Source organism: Chiroxiphia lanceolata, chromosome 1 (assembly GCF_009829145.1).
Source record: "Chiroxiphia lanceolata isolate bChiLan1 chromosome 1, bChiLan1.pri, whole genome shotgun sequence".
NCBI classification, from domain to species: domain Eukaryota; kingdom Metazoa; phylum Chordata; class Aves; order Passeriformes; family Pipridae; genus Chiroxiphia; species Chiroxiphia lanceolata.
The window spans coordinates 75,031,372-75,046,979 of record NC_045637.1 but is presented as its reverse complement, the minus strand read 5'-3'; the positions used below and the strand labels follow the sequence as shown (position 1 = coordinate 75,046,979).

Here is a 15,608-nt window from a genome sequence, read left to right as displayed (position 1 = left end):
TCTTTCTATCTTGATCACTCAGTGACTTTACAAACTCTTCAGACAGATTCTTGCTCCTGATGCATTTGGAGAAATATTTCATGTTTGCTTTGATACTTTTGGCTTTTTGTTCCTTAGAATCATATTATGCTGTCTTGTCTTATTATGTTTAACCTGTCAGAATTTATGTTCCTTTATTTTCTTCATTTGAAGACATTTTCAACTTTCAGAAAAAGTATTTTTTATTACTGTTTTCTTTGTTAAGTCTTAACCTTTTCTTAGCACACTGCCTTGACTCTGTGCTTTCATCATCTGCTTCCAACAAATAGTTTCCCTACTGTCTATGAGGATTTACTCTTAGCTTTAAAGAAACTTTTTGATTTTTTCTCCTATATGTTTTGTCTTTCTAAGTGTCTCATAACTGGTAGATGTTCTGCCTTCTGTGGAGATGTTGGATTTAAGGACAGAATGATCTCTCTCTGAATGGCTTCTCAGCTGCAAGATGTTAAACTGTCTTGACCAAGTCAAGAACTTCATCTTTTCTTGTGAGCATCCTAAGCAGCTGTGTATCTAGTATCCAAACTTCAGCTTACATGCTATGTCTTTCTGTCACTTTTTTTTTTTGAGTGTATAGGCTATTGGGGTAATTGAAGACTCCCAGAACTATCACATTTTGTACCCATCTTTCAAAATATATCTCTGGTAACCCCATACTGCATCAACCCATATGTCAACCCATAAAAGGCATTTTTATTCGTTTTTATGATTGTTTATTTAATTTGGTTCTAAGCTCCTTCCCAACTGTCTTTGCCCATACTACAAATGATATCCTGAACTACATGTTCCTTACCTATTTGTTTTCAAACAGGTAATTTTTAGACTGTAATTTCATTATGAAAAGCTTTTTACTGTGTTCAAAAGATGAGCTATTCATACCAGAAATTAGGAGAATAAGATCATAATGATACTTCTTAAAACTAACATTTTCATTACTAATTGCTTTTCTCTTTCAAAAGGAACAATATGAATCTGCTGAGAATTTCCTGAAATATTTTTGTAGGGTAGCCAGAAAAGGAATGAATTGCCTAATTATTTTACTAGTTCTCTTCTTTGTAATAAAAGATGTAATAAAAGAGGAAATATTCAGAAACTATTAAAGTTAACTGCTACTGCCACAGAATCATCTGTGAGAGAAAATGTGCAAATCTCAATGGTCTGCAGTACTTGAGTTCAAATTTTTTTAGCCTATGCTGTTTGTAAGTCTGGATTTTCTTCTTAACAGTAGTGAAAATAAGTGGATTATTTGACTAATCAATGTACTGTCTGCTAAAATACTAGAATTTTTGTTTAGGAATATCCCTATATTCAAGCTAAATTTCCTTACAGTTTTGTTGTAATCCTCAATTTATTTGAAAGTCCATCCCCATTCATTTAGTGTAGCAAACTGTGTCTCTCAAGTGTGCAGAAAATCAGCCTTCTATGTTTGTTAGTTGTAAGGAAAAAAAAAAGCAAAATCCTATAGGTATTAATTTACATGTGCTAGGTTGTCCCTAAAAAAAAAAGCCCATCTTGCTTTGTTAGATAACTTCTGGATCCCTTACTAACTTGCTAATGACTAGGTTTTTAATAGCTACTCATGGCAATATTCAGATCTAGTATCCTAATTAATTCAGAAATTTAAGCAAAATTTCAAATTATGAAGTCTGTTCTTGGATATGCTGCACTGACAGTCTATGTATAGGTTGAGAAATCGGTCTCTCTTATAAGGCAAGGAAAATCAAAAGAGAAAACAGTTCACCAGAATAACTTCTCCAATGCAAGCAGGAGAAGAGGAAGGGACTGATATCTCTCTTCTTTTAGACTATTCTGGACAAGTGTAAAGCTAATGATTTATAATACTGACTCACCATCTGTATGCAATGCCTAGAATGACATGTATCTTCACAACTCTGGAAGGGACAAGTAGTTCAGAGGCGTATAAATAGGGAATTGGAGAACTCTGTGAATCAAATACTGGAGAAGACTTCGGATCTCTAAACATGTAGATAGACTGCACAAGAAGTGGTGTGTGTTACTGGTATCCACATATGGTGGTGTGTGTACTGACACCTCTGTAGCTATTGCTGGCATCTTGGCATATTACCTGACAGAGCACAGATCCAATCAAATAAGAAAGGGAGACCAGAAGCTGAGGATGTTGTCAGAACCAAAAAAGGCTTTCTTAGCACTTCAATGTGTAGAACATTTTTAGAAATTTCTCATTTTGAGACCCTGTTGTTTAAATTTCTTAGCTTTTTGCATGTCTTTAAACCATACAAATATAGTATAATTAAACATCTTCTATCTGCATCAGGACCGTGTTGTTCTTTTCAGAGCAAAATTACTCTACGGATATATATTGGAAAATCGAGGTAAAAAGCATCAAGTCCATGGTTGTGTCTGATATATTAGATATGCTGAACATGCTAAGTCAGGCTCCAAAAACTGCTACTGTGAATGCAATTACCCTTTTCCACTTAGACATAGTAAATCTTTGTGCTTGGACAACTGAGAAGTAAACGAGAATCATGAGCTTGAGCCAGTGTAACACTGAAGAGTGTTACTGTCTGTTACTTCAGTTCTATTTCTTTTGCTCTCCTTGGAGAAGATCCACCATCTCTGAGGTCTTGTTTTGTTCCCACATTAAACTTTATAAATAATAACAATAAGCCCTAAAGAAAGTCAAAGGTAGTAAGGTAGAAAGTCAGTTTATCTTATATCCTCCTTAAATTGCTGCTGCAGAGTGTAGAGAAGCAAAAGTATGACATTAGAAAGCTCATAGTAGTTCTAAATCCTGTCCTAATGCTCCGAGGTTTTACTTACAGTTTATTGCTTTGTGGACTGAAGTAGTTTGCATGGGGGAATTGGAAAAACACAGCAATCACGGTGGATGATAAACCATCAGGAGTGTTGGCAAGGGGTGCAAAAAGTAATGAGAAGGAGGAGAAAGGAGTTAGCTAAAAGAATAAAGCTGAATGCAAAACAGAGAAAAGAAAAAAAAAGATTAAAAAAAGGACCAAGCAATTTGTAAGAGAAAAATGGAGATAATTTTAAGAACTTCAGTGATTATGATGGAGAAGAAATAATGCAATTTCCCCAGGAACAGAAGTCCAGGCAGTTGGGCACTGAGCCTTCAGAGAGCAAAGCTTGCCTGTAACTCACAGAGGAACAGGGCAGTGTGCCTGGAGAGCTAAAACATGCAATGAAATGCAGTTTGTATCAGGGTCCTAAAAATAGAAAAATAAAATAGGGTCTGATTTCTACAAAAGTTGTTAAAGGCATGAGAGGGACTTCCTTGAAGTAATCTTACACAAAAAAGAAAGAATGTTTATTTTTGAACGCTGCAACCAGCCATTCTTTACCCCATAAATATTCCATATGCATAATAGATGCCATACTAACCTCTTGTAGAGAAGCAGGGGATTGCTAAAACAGTCAGATCAGGTGAAGGAATAACCTAGAGAAATACAGGTTCAGGCTGATAAAGTAGTAGCATTTACATAAAGTCAAATATGCCTTTATGTAGGCATCATCATCAGAGAGTTTGGTAGCCACGGATTTCTAATCAATAGCATTCGTATAAGGACTTGAAAAAATATCCAGAACTCATCAATTCCAGGATCATGGAAAAACTAGGTTAAAACAGACCTCTGAAGTTCTACTCCAAGCAGTTGACTTTAAAAATCTCCAAGAATGGAGATTCTTCCTGGGCAATCTGTTCCAGTGTTTCGCCATTCTTGCTGTGTGGTTTGGTTTTGGGTTTGGGGTGGTTTTCTATTACTGTATTTACTGTTTGTGGGTTTGTTTTTGGTTGTGGGTGTGGGTTTTTTTCTTACATCCAATTAGAATTTATTTCACTGCCACTTGTCACTGTTGCATTTGTCTGTTTGCCCCATACCACTGGCAAGAGCCTGGTAACATGTTCACTATAGTCCCCAATTAAGAAGTAAAAGTCTGCAACAACCATAGGTTGTGTGTCACTACAGGCTTGGGGCAGAGTGGCTGGAAAGCTGCCCATTGGAAAAGGACCTGGGGGTGTTGGTTGACAGCGACTGGACATGGGCCAACAGTATGCCCAGGTGACCAAGAAAGCCAATGGCATCCTGACCTGTATCAGGAACAGTGTGGCCAGCAGGACCTGGAGAGTGATTGTCCTCCTCTACTCAGCAATGGTGAGGCCTCACCTTGAATCCTGTGTTCAGTTCTGGGGCCATCACTACACGAAAGGCATTGAGGTGCTGGAGTGAGTCTGGAGAAGGGCAATGGAGCTGGTGAAGGGTCTAGAGAGTAAGTAATATGAGGAGTGGCTGAGGCAGCTGGGGTTCTTTAGCCTGGAGAAAAAGAGGCTTAGGGAGAACTCATTGCTTTCTACAACTACCTGAAAGGAAGTTGTAGCCAGGTGGGGGTTGGCCTCTTCAGCAGCTAGTGAGAGGACAAGAGCACATAGTCTCAAACTGCACCACGGGAGGTTCAGATTGGGCATCAGGAAGAATTTTCTCACTGAATTGTGTGGTTAAGCATTAAAATAGAGTGACCTTTTCTGGAAGTGTTCAAGAAACTACTGGACATGTCCTTTAGTGCTATGATCTAGTTGACATTGTGGTGTTCAGTAAAAGGTTGGACTTTAAATCTTGGAGGCCTTTTCCAACCTTAATGATTCTATGAAATAGATTCTCCCTAGACCGTCTCTTCTCCATGCTAAACAAATCAAATTCCTTCAGCTTCTTCTTGTACAATGTGTGCTTGAATCTTCTAATTGTCTTTGTGGCCCTCTGGTGGTCTTGCTCCAAAATCTTGTTGTGTCTTGCCCTGGTGGTCCAAAACTGTGCTCGAGGTGCAGCTTCAGGACTACCAAATAAAAGTGAATAATTACTTCAATTGCTTCCTTGTTCTGCTAGTAGCTTTCTTGTTAGTGCAGTGAAATAAGCAGTTGGCCATTGTCACCACAGGAATGAACTGCTGAGTGCATTCAAACCTGAATGTCCACCAAACCCGAGATCCTATGGAGATGCTGTTCTGTTACATGGGATTCCATCCTCTGTGCTGGACTGTTCGTTTTTCTTTCATGAACTTCATGACACTATTGTTGGCCTATTCTTCCAACTTGTCAAAGTTCCTCTGAATGGTATTCCTGCCCTCCAGTGTATGAATTGCTTCCTTCAGGTTGATGTTACCTGGAAACTTGTACAGTCATTGCTCTGTTAAGATTCTGCAACAACATATATACCCACAACGGAGTTTCTGATTTGCCACCTCTCTGCTTATCTGATTACCTTTTTTGGGAGCTTTTTCCATGATCTCTGTGTTACTCAGTGAAATAGAAGAAAGAAACAATCCAGTGAAAAAGGATAAGAACAGAGCAAGTGAAAACACAGTCCAGCAATGGAAAAAGTGGAAGGTAGTGAGTGGTACATTATAAAGCCCAGTTTTGAAGCTTCTGAACAACATTTATTGTCAGATGGATAGGGGCATTGCTAGTGATGTTTTTGTACTGTTTGAAAGTATCAAGACATTCTGTTTTCCTTCTATTTACAAGATGGGCTATCAGGTCTGGTTTGTGTCTGATGCTATCTATCCCTAGTTTTCTGCCGAGTTAAACTTTCCTTGATTTTCCTGTTTTCCTCAGGAAGTACATGCTCCAGTTTTAGCTACTCACATGTGTTTGGTGTGGTAGATTAAGAATAGTTTGTTATCAATACCACTCTAAGTAGTGGCATTCTCTTGGAGTTTATAGGTGTGCAGTATATGGAATTAGGCATGATGCCAAAGCAATATACACATACTACTTGTGACATTAATTGAGGTACTTTCTTCTTGTTTAACAGGTTACAACAAGATAGAGCCAATATTGTACATTTCTACAGCCTGTGTACTTTTTGAGGTTCTGTGGGTTTTAAGATACTCCTTGGAAAAACTTCAATCCGGGAGATGATTTATGTGTTTGTGTAACTGTAATCAGGCTTTCTTTATTTGTCACACCAGGGATTCCCAGCCCTACCTCAGTGCTGTTATTTGTTTGTATTCGAAGGTTTAAATGATCACCATTACTTTCATTTGGTTTTGTGTAGCATATTTGCAATCAAAAGCTAAATGCTTTTCCTCTTTTTATATTATAACCTAAAGATTTTTGGGAATCCAGTAGCTTCGCAAAGCTCTTCAGCTTAAATTTAGATTTATTTTTTTTTTAAATTGGCTGGTTTTTACTGTCTCTGCTGATTTTGCTGTGTCTTTTGCTCAGCATCAATACACATATCTGTGTGAAAGGATTGAAGGATTACTCTAAGATTATAAAGGACAGAGTAAAGTGAGAAAAGCTCCAAATATCAGCCAAATTTCTTTTGACCTGTTTTAGCCTTCCAGAAAATTCAAATGGGTCAATGCAGATGACCAAGAAGATATAAAGCATAAAAAATAATAAAATACCCTCTGAATTGGTTATGCCCTGAGCTCAGGAGTTCCTAATTTGTCTGAAGGCTTTGCAGATTTCCACTGTGCTTGTTCAGTGTCTGGAGCACTGTGAAATGTTATGACCTGACTCAAGTTTTATATTGCTTGAAGCTTTGATGGCTGCAGAGGATAGATAAAACACAAAACTCATGCTGAAAAAGCAAGTGCATCCAATTGCCATCTATGGAATAATGAATATTTTTTCAAAAACACCTCACCACGGTAGTGGAGAAATACCTAATTTTTTTCAGACCCAAGCAGATAAATACTCTTTGTTAAAACAATTTGATAAAGTTGTCATGAAGTTCCTCCCTTTACAGGCTGCTCTCTTGAGTGATTTCTCTGGATTACTCTCATCCGTATCTCTGATCTCTCTGTTGGCTTCCAGCTCCCACACCCCTCATAGTGCCGAGTGCTAAGGGCTGCCAGGCTGGGCATTGCAGTTTGCAGTGCCTTTGCGTGGGCACTTGCTTTGGCATTATTGCCCTTTGTAGCACAGTCCATGAGGCTGCACTTGACGTGTCATTGTGTTAATTAATTTGGATGTTGCAGTGTAGTTTCTGCTGTTCTTCATTCTGCAATTGTCTTGACAACAGATTTGCATAATCAGTGAGTAGGAATTTGTTTTTAATTTTGATGTTCTGATTAGCTTGATTCAGATAAATAATAGAAGGTTATGAAGATAACACAACATGGCATGAACTGGTGAAAATTAACGTAAACACAACAAATATGACAAATAAGACAAATGATGGAGTTGGGTTCAGTGATTTTTATAAAATGTAAGCAAATACTATTTCTGGTTTCTGTCTTCTTGTGCTGTGACAGCTGCTTGAAATTTAAACATATGGATTTATTCAAATATTAGTCACTCTCACTGCTTCCTAAACAAAGAGAAGGAAGCTTATTAATTTCTGCCATAGATTCTTGATACAGAGGGATAGCAGACTCACAACTCTTACTTTAATTCTTTTCTTCTTTCATTCCAAAGGCAACCCTGTGAACCTGCACTTTTGTCATCATATGAGGGAATACCTAACACAATTCCTTGTTAAATTTAATGTAGAGGATAATTTTTGAAGCAACAATTGTTTGTCTCTTTAAATATCCCACCTTCCCACCTTTTGTCTCCTTCCTTGCATTCCTAAATTCTAATGGCACCTGATAGAAGATGATTAAGGAAGAAACAGTAGCAATTAAATCAAACTAGTAATGAAATTACTGTTCCTGTGTTCTAGCCATTTTTATGCATTAGAAACCCACGATTATTTCTTTCCTAAGTGATCCAGCACATCCCTTCTTTCTTCTTGAGGAGTAACATAGACATAACTGCCCTTTTCCAGTCATCTCTGCAGGGCAGGACAAATAATGTGGGAGTGAAACCAGAAAACATTAATTTCTACGTCTTAAGAAAAGCAGAGTTTCCTCAATAAGGGACCAGAATGATAGAGAGAGACTCCTTAAACCAGTTGCTTTAGGGCATTTGCTAGAGTAGCAGTTAGTATAGTAGGACTGAAAGAGATTAGTGGAGGATGAGTCATGAAATATGCTACAGAATGAAAGAAAGAGAGAAGGCAGAAGGGAACAGAAAGGAATAAGTAAGAAAGGTAAATAAATGACAGAGTGAAGAGTAGAAAAGTATGTTTTGGAGACTAAACTCATGAACAAAAAAAATTTTCTGTAGACAGAGTAATCGTGACAAAAGGGTGTTAGTTGAGGAAATGCAGAAACATCTGGAAAAGTTATCGACCAGAGCAATTAACTGAAGGAATACAAACTATAGAAAAAATCTGAGAAGATATACAGTCAAGATAGTTGAAGGGGAAAAAAAGCAAAATTATATTTACTTTTGAAGTATTTCAGTAAAATAGGCTTGGGGCCATTTTTGTATTTAGTTGGCTTGGGATAGCATGGACAAAAGGGAGCCGGAGAGATGTTGTTTGCACCCCTACTAGAGTAAAAGAACACAACAAGCTACACTTCTTTGTCTAGGAAAAGGCAAGCAACAACATAGACAGTCCTTGGTTCTTACATTTTCTTAACAACATTATGGGGAGAGCTACATCTTCTTACTAGGTGGGTAAAAGAAATGCCCATGCTGGGTCACGGCAAAGAACGTCTGACCTGCCTCACCTGGGATGATGGGAAGGGAACTGGCTGGATCAAAAGCTATGCTAAGCACCAAAATGTGCATTGTCATGATAGAATCAAGTAACTTTAAAAATACAGTGGAGCAGAATAGCTGTTGAAGCTTTTGCTTTTATTTTGAAAGTAAACATAATGTTCAATTTGATTTTCTTTGGTATTTTATACTATCAAAATTTCTCAGGGCTTGCATGCTTTGATAGAACCATGCTAGCATAGCAAATACTGTACCACTTTGATTTTTCATTCTTCAACAATTTAGTAATATTTCTGTTACAATCCGTTTTGCATTAAGGGTATTATTTTATGCAAACAAGACCAGGATTTGAATAATAAATCTTGGAAAGCTGATCAACGGTCTCTTCAGCTTTTCAGACAATTGATTCTTTTAGATGAGAGAAATGCTCTCTGTGAAGTAAGTGTATATGAAATAGATGATTATTGCTAGGTGATTTTTTAATAGTCCTATCTGCAAACAACAGTGAAGAAGAAATTTCTACATACTACAAAAATGTGTAGAGAATATTATTAACTATTGATTACTAATTCACTGTTGAAATTCAGTGAGCAGTGATGCTTTGGTCTCTACATCAGACTTTTAATGGTATTTCTGTACTCTGTATAGTTTTGTTTGAATAATAAATTCGTGATGAAACAGGCTTTGTCAAATAGTGACCATTTCAGTATGTACTGGAACCCACATTGGCTTTCAGGTAGAATTCCTTCCTCTTGGTTTCAGAGCCAACAGGAGTACCACAGACATGGTATTTGTTCTCAGACAACTGCAAGAGAAGTGTAGGGAACAGAATAAAGGTCTCTATGTAACCTTTGTTGATCTCACCAAGGCTTTCGATACTGTGAGCAGAAAAGGTCTATGGCAGATTTTGGAACGCTTAGGTTGTCCCCCCAAGTTCCTTAAAATGATCATCTCACTCCATGGGGATCAGCACAGCCAAGTCAGATATGGCAACACACTTTCTGAGCCCTTTCTAATTACCAATGGTGTGAAACAAGGCTGCGTTCTTGCACCAGCTCTATTCACAGTCTTTTTCAGCATGATGCTCCAAAGGGCCACGGCAGACCTCCATGATCAGGGCGATATGTACATTCGATATCATACTGATGGAAGCCTTTTCAACCTAAGGCGACTGAAGGCCCATAGTAAGACCTTAAACCATCTTGTCCGGGAGCTGCTTTATGCTGATGACGCCGCCCTTGTCGCCCACACAGAAGCAGCCCTGCAGCGTTTAACATCCTGCTTTGCAGACGCTGCTGAGCTCTTTGGGCTGGAAATCAGCTTAAAGAAGACAGAAGTCCTCTACCAACCTGCACCTCAGGAAGTCTTCCATCATCCCCATATCACCATTGGCCAATCAGAGCTCAAATCAGTCCAACAGTTTAATTACCTAGGTAGCCTCATCTCCTCAGATGGTAAGATTGATGGGGAGATAGACAACAGATTAGCAAAGGCATATAGTGCTTTTGGAAAACTCCACAAAAGAGTTTGGCGAAATAAACACTTGAAGAAAAGTACCAAGATCAGTGTTTACAAAGCCGTTGTGCTGTCTACTCTTTTATACCGTTCCAAATCATGGGTCGTCTACCGCCACCACCTGCGTCTCTTAGAACGCTTCCATCAACGCTGCCTCCGTACAATCCTAAACATCCACTGGTCAGATTATGTGACCAATACATCTGTACTAGAGCAAGCAGCAGTCACAAGTATTGAGGCCATGTTAATGAGAACACAGCTGCACTGGGCAGGGCATGTCTCCAGGATGAAGGACCACCGCCTCCCTAAGATCTTGCTTTATGGTGAACTTGCCACCGGCTGCTGCATGAGAGGGGCCCCAAAGAAAAGATACAAGGACTCCCTGAAACAACATCTCAGCCTTGGCCGTATCGATCAACATAAACTGGTCTACTCTGGCCTCCAGTCGGGAGGCCTGGAGACACACCATCTATAACGCAGCTGTCTCCTTTGAGAACACACGCAGGATCACTCTTGAGGAGAAAAGACAACACAGAAAGAATCGTGCCTTGCAGAATTTACCACCTAAGGAGTCTTTCTGCTGTGCCTTTTGCAATCGGATATGTCTATCTTGTATTGACCTTTTTAGCCACCAATGTACTTGTAACAAATGTGGATAGAGCCTTTCCCAAATCTTCATTTGAGAAGCCTAACCATGATGATGAAGTATGTACTGGCTATTTTGTGATGTTCATAACCTACGTGGACTTCCCTCTTACTCATAGTACAAGATAGAAGTTATTCCATGTCAACAGCAAGAGAAACAAAGAGGACTGATAGAGCTGAATTAGGTAGAATGACCACCAGCCAGTCCCTTCTTCTGTTTCAGTTATGTTTTGCCTCACTTCAGAGATTTGAAAAGTTTAATGCCTTCGTTTACCCTTGGCTTCTCGGTCAGAGGTTTTAGGTAGCAGATAGACTTCTGAATCCTACTCTACTTCTACTACTTCTTCCTTTCTCTCAAATACCAAGTTCTTCAGTGGCCCTTGCTGGACATAAGTCATGACTTGTAATTCCCAGTGCTGTTCTGTCAGTCAGGACCTTGCTGGGTAGTTATACAAGGGACTCTCTCTCATACCTCTGCATTACAGAGAGGTCATTTTTGAAAAAAAAAAAAAAAAGAGGGAGAAAGAGATAATGGATGCATTTGTGTGGATACAGGAATGATTTAAGAAGTGGATTCTCAAAATATTTCTCCTTCAGCCTCCAACAAACCCAAAGAAAAGGTGCAGGAGAGTTTTTTCTGCTTACCCATGAAAATGGCGTACTGTAACTATGACCAAAATGAAAGGGCGGCGACATTTGGCAAACTTGCAACAAATATAATTCCCTAAAAGTATTTCAGTTTTTTATTTGATAAAACTAGTGCTACAATTTGTGGGAAATGTAGCTCTTTAAGAAGTTGTGGGGATTTTGCTTGTATGGTTTTTTGGGTTTACTTCTCTCTCTCTTTTTTTTTTTTTTTAATAAAATCTCTGTGTATGAAAACAAACCCTCTTCATAAGTACCTTTATAAGCTCTGTGGATAAATCTTATCTGGTAGGACTGGTTTGATTTCCTTGACAGAATAAAAAGAAACACATTCAGTAGTGGGATTTTTAGGACAGCTTTTGTCCAAAATTGTTTGAGTTTCCCTTCTGCACATCATTAAATGCAGAAATTAAGCTGTGCTCAGTCCATAACAGCACACCTTCAATTTATTTATTTCACTACTGTGTACTGTGATGTTGTCTGTTTTAATACAGAAGCTATGGTCACCACACGATCATCCACGGAACTTTGCATGTGTTTCTCAGTGGTGCAAATTGTACTCATTTTTGATCATATTTAAAGTAGCTTAGTAAGATGCTACTAAGAGGTCTATGTGTAGTATGTAGGCCTAAATTATTTAATGAATGAAGGAATGGGTAGGTGTCACCACAAAAATTTGAACCATGAACGCGTTGAAAAGGGAAAAAAAGAAAGCTTCCTTATATGATATTAGGGGAATAGTTCTTGCACAAATTATATTTTTATGTTTTGAAATTCCTTCTAAATCTCAAGAGAAGTCAAAGCAAATGGTTTAATTTATTTTTTCAGGAACTGCAGTTTGAGAGACTGACTCGAGAACTCGAGGCTGAACGTCAGATTGTAGCTAGCCAGCTGGAGAGATGTAAGCTTGGATCAGAAACTGGAAGCATGAGCAGCATTAGGTAATGTACGAATTGTTAATTTCTTTAGTAAATTTTGTCGCTGTTATGGATTACCACCAAGAACAAGCTGGATAATCTTTTTGTAAAAAAAAAAATATGTACATCAGAGAGCATGAGATTTTAGTAGAGCTTGAATATTTGCATTTTGACCTGCCTTATTAAAAGAAAACTTCATGCAATTTTGTATCTTGTGTGTCCAGTAACAAAATAGTAGTCACATTTGGAATTCATTGATTTGCTGAAGTCTGAATGAATTATCAGCAAAACTCATTTTTCTACCACCAATACAGCTGTAATTTTCAGCCAAAGCTTTTTAGCTTCATATTTGCATAGATGTATTGATAAGTTTTGTAAACCTGTTTAAGCATAATTTCATCGTTCATGGTATTAAAAGGTTTAGAGTGAATTACTTAAAGCTGCTGAACTCACATCAAAATATAATGATATGTGTCACTCTTTTTTTTACACACTGGTTTTCTTCAATATAAGAAGTCATTCTCGTACATTGTTTGGAGGGTGGCAAGTTTATTTAAGAATTATAACAAAAGGAAACTGATCTCTTGGTCAGTTTAGTGGGACTTTGCATTTTTGAGCTTCTTGATACTGTGTTTCTTTGTTTTCTCAGTGAACCTAATAAATGAAAGATGGTGGTACTTGAGTTTCAAGGAAAAAATCATGTTGTATAGGCCTGTGCTTTTTTTATCAATGGAAATATGAAATCTGACATATTTTGAATACATAATGTTAAGTATAACATGCCAAGCCCAGTATCAAGTTTTGTGTGATAATAATAGAAAAAATACAAAAAGTATTGATCACTACTGAAAGAAACTGTCAGTTTAAGCAATTCAAACTAAATAAATGATTGTTTTCCATGATAAGTGGAAAATAATTATTCAGTAGAATGCCAAAGATGTGAGAGAAATACTGAATGTAAATTAAAATGGCAGAAGTCAGAAAAATCACTAATTCAGCAGAAGCTGTACATGAAGTTGACTTTAATATAAGTATCCTGAATAAATCAGGTGAGAACTCCTTAAGGTAAAATCTTCTTTTATATAATCTTTCTCACCATCTAGACTTTTTAACATTAGAGAAACTATATTACTTAGAATTATTTAAGCACAGAATAGCTAATATTTGGCAATGCAGTACAGTACTATATTTGCATGTCAAGTGCATTTCCCGAGGACTTTAATTTTTATGTGTGGTACAACTGCATTTCAAGAAAGCTATGTCTGAACAGTGTTTGAGTAATACTGAGCTATGTTTAAATAATTCTATTATTTTAGGATTATTCCAGACAGTGATACAGATGTTGGGAGATTTCTTGTTGGGAAGGAAATGTTTTCTTGTTGAACTTTTTTCCTATTGATAAAGCTATACTTTCAAGTTATCAGTGATATCAAGGTCACTTAGCTGACTCTGAGTGAGATCTGACACTCCAATTATTCAAGAAGTTTAGTAATTTGACTACTAATCTGTGTGTAGAATAAGCTAGTACCTGGAATAACAGAGGCTATTTCATGCAAATTTTACATCTGTAATTTACCCCAGAAATGTTTTACTTATGAGCAGGCTGTTTCAACTAAAAACATTTTAAAAAATACTTGAAATACTGTGGTTCAGAAGAGAAGATTGAAAGCTTACAATTAGATAGCAGTCCTTAGACTTGGCAAGTGATATAAAAGGGAAATCAGTAATAATCTAATATTGTTTGGTTTGGGTTGTTGTTTATCCCATACATATTAAATAAGCAGTTTTCTGTCCTAAAAATTGTAAATCATTATGGGAGGAACTTAGAACTAACACAAACATTAAGTGAAGTCAAATATATGTCTGACTGTTGTACTGACTTTCCAGTACTCATCCAGATTGGAGAATGTTTCTTTGACATTTTATTCTTTGACATATCTTTGACATGTAATATTTTTTTTAGAAGATTGGGGACTATATTCACTAGGAACTGTATCAAAAAGGACTTGAGTGCATTCTTTTCAGGAACAGATTCTTGGCTGTGAACCAAAGGCAGAATCAATGGCTTCTGATAAAGCTGAATAAAGTGCTTAGACCATGAAGTAGGACAGTTCTTCCCTTCCACAGTGTTTCTCTGTTGGCAGACTCTGAGCAGATCATTATTCAGCCTGCTGAGTATTAAAATTTCATCACACATTCCATAAGGAGCCAAGTCACACTCTATACTGCTCCATTCCCTTGGCTGAGGTGTATATTCCTTCAGGGCCAGATTTATCAGTCTGTCAGTTGCTTTAGTACGGGGGGGTAATTAGATCCCAGCATATCTTTAGAGATCTTCAGTCTGATAATTTTAAGAACTGTATTAAAGAACTGTACTTACTTGTTAATATATCCTTAAAGTTTTAAAATAAGTTTCTGTTTCATATTCTTTATCACTGTTTTATGTGAGCAGTATATGTTTGTTTATAGACTGGCATTTGTGCATGAGTGAGTGCCTGAAGAAACGTGCTAAAGTTTCTGTATTTTGCAGAATTGCAAAAACATTATATAATAAACTGAATAAAATGGAAAGCGTACCTGCTTTGAATATGCTTTCTTCAGTGTAGTTCTCTCTCTTAGAAATGCATATGTTATTCACACTTTATGACCAGGAAGGTGATGTTTTCCTTAGGAGGATACAATTTTTGTAAATTCACTGAAAAAAAGTACAGCAACTCTAATTGATAAACCCATAAGATCTTTCAAGAAAATTGAAGAAATAGATGGAATGCACTGTGATATAGGTAGACAGTTGGTCAAGTAAATAAAATTGCAATTGCAGTTTTCCTGTACAGCTGTCAGTGTTAGATCTTAGTTAGGCTACTTACTGTACAAGTATATACAGTAGTCTTTGTAGATATTTAATATTAAAGACTGATGAATCTGGTAGCCTAGGGAGGTGAGGCTGCCACAGCCTAGACCTACATAGACTGGAGAAGTGGGCTTTTATCATGTATGACAATGCCAAGTGTAGTTTTTCGTACTTACTTTTTTATGTATAAGCCATAAGTAAGTAGCGTGGCTATGTTTAAAGGGATTTTTAAAAGTGATATTTTTTAAGAAGATGGGCATTTCACCTGTAGGCAGAGAAGATTTTATTAAACTTATGACAGCAAATGCTATAGCTCAAAATTCATCTCATTCTGCAATGTGTGTTTGCTTAGTAGTTCAGAAGCTCAGGAAGCTTTAAGTTTTGTCACAGACTGTTGCTGATCACTGTGGATTGTGTAAAGCTTAACAAGTCACACTTGGATGAACTT

At 37.3% G+C, this 15,608-nt stretch overlaps 1 protein-coding gene across 13 annotated transcripts in view; it reads left to right on the top strand.

Moving 5' to 3' along the window:
- CTNND2 (catenin delta 2) overlaps positions 1-15,608 on the top strand; it is a 629,184-nt gene that overhangs the window by 232,597 nt on the left and 380,979 nt on the right. For all 13 annotated transcript variants that reach the window (XR_004356187.1, XM_032683409.1, XM_032683400.1 and 10 more), the window contains one exon: positions 12,221-12,333. Coding sequence is in view for 12 of the 13 variants with exons in the window: in XM_032683409.1 (XP_032539300.1) it covers positions 12,221-12,333 (113 nt within the window). In the remaining variant the exon portion in view is untranslated. The remainder of the gene's footprint in view (positions 1-12,220; positions 12,334-15,608) is intronic.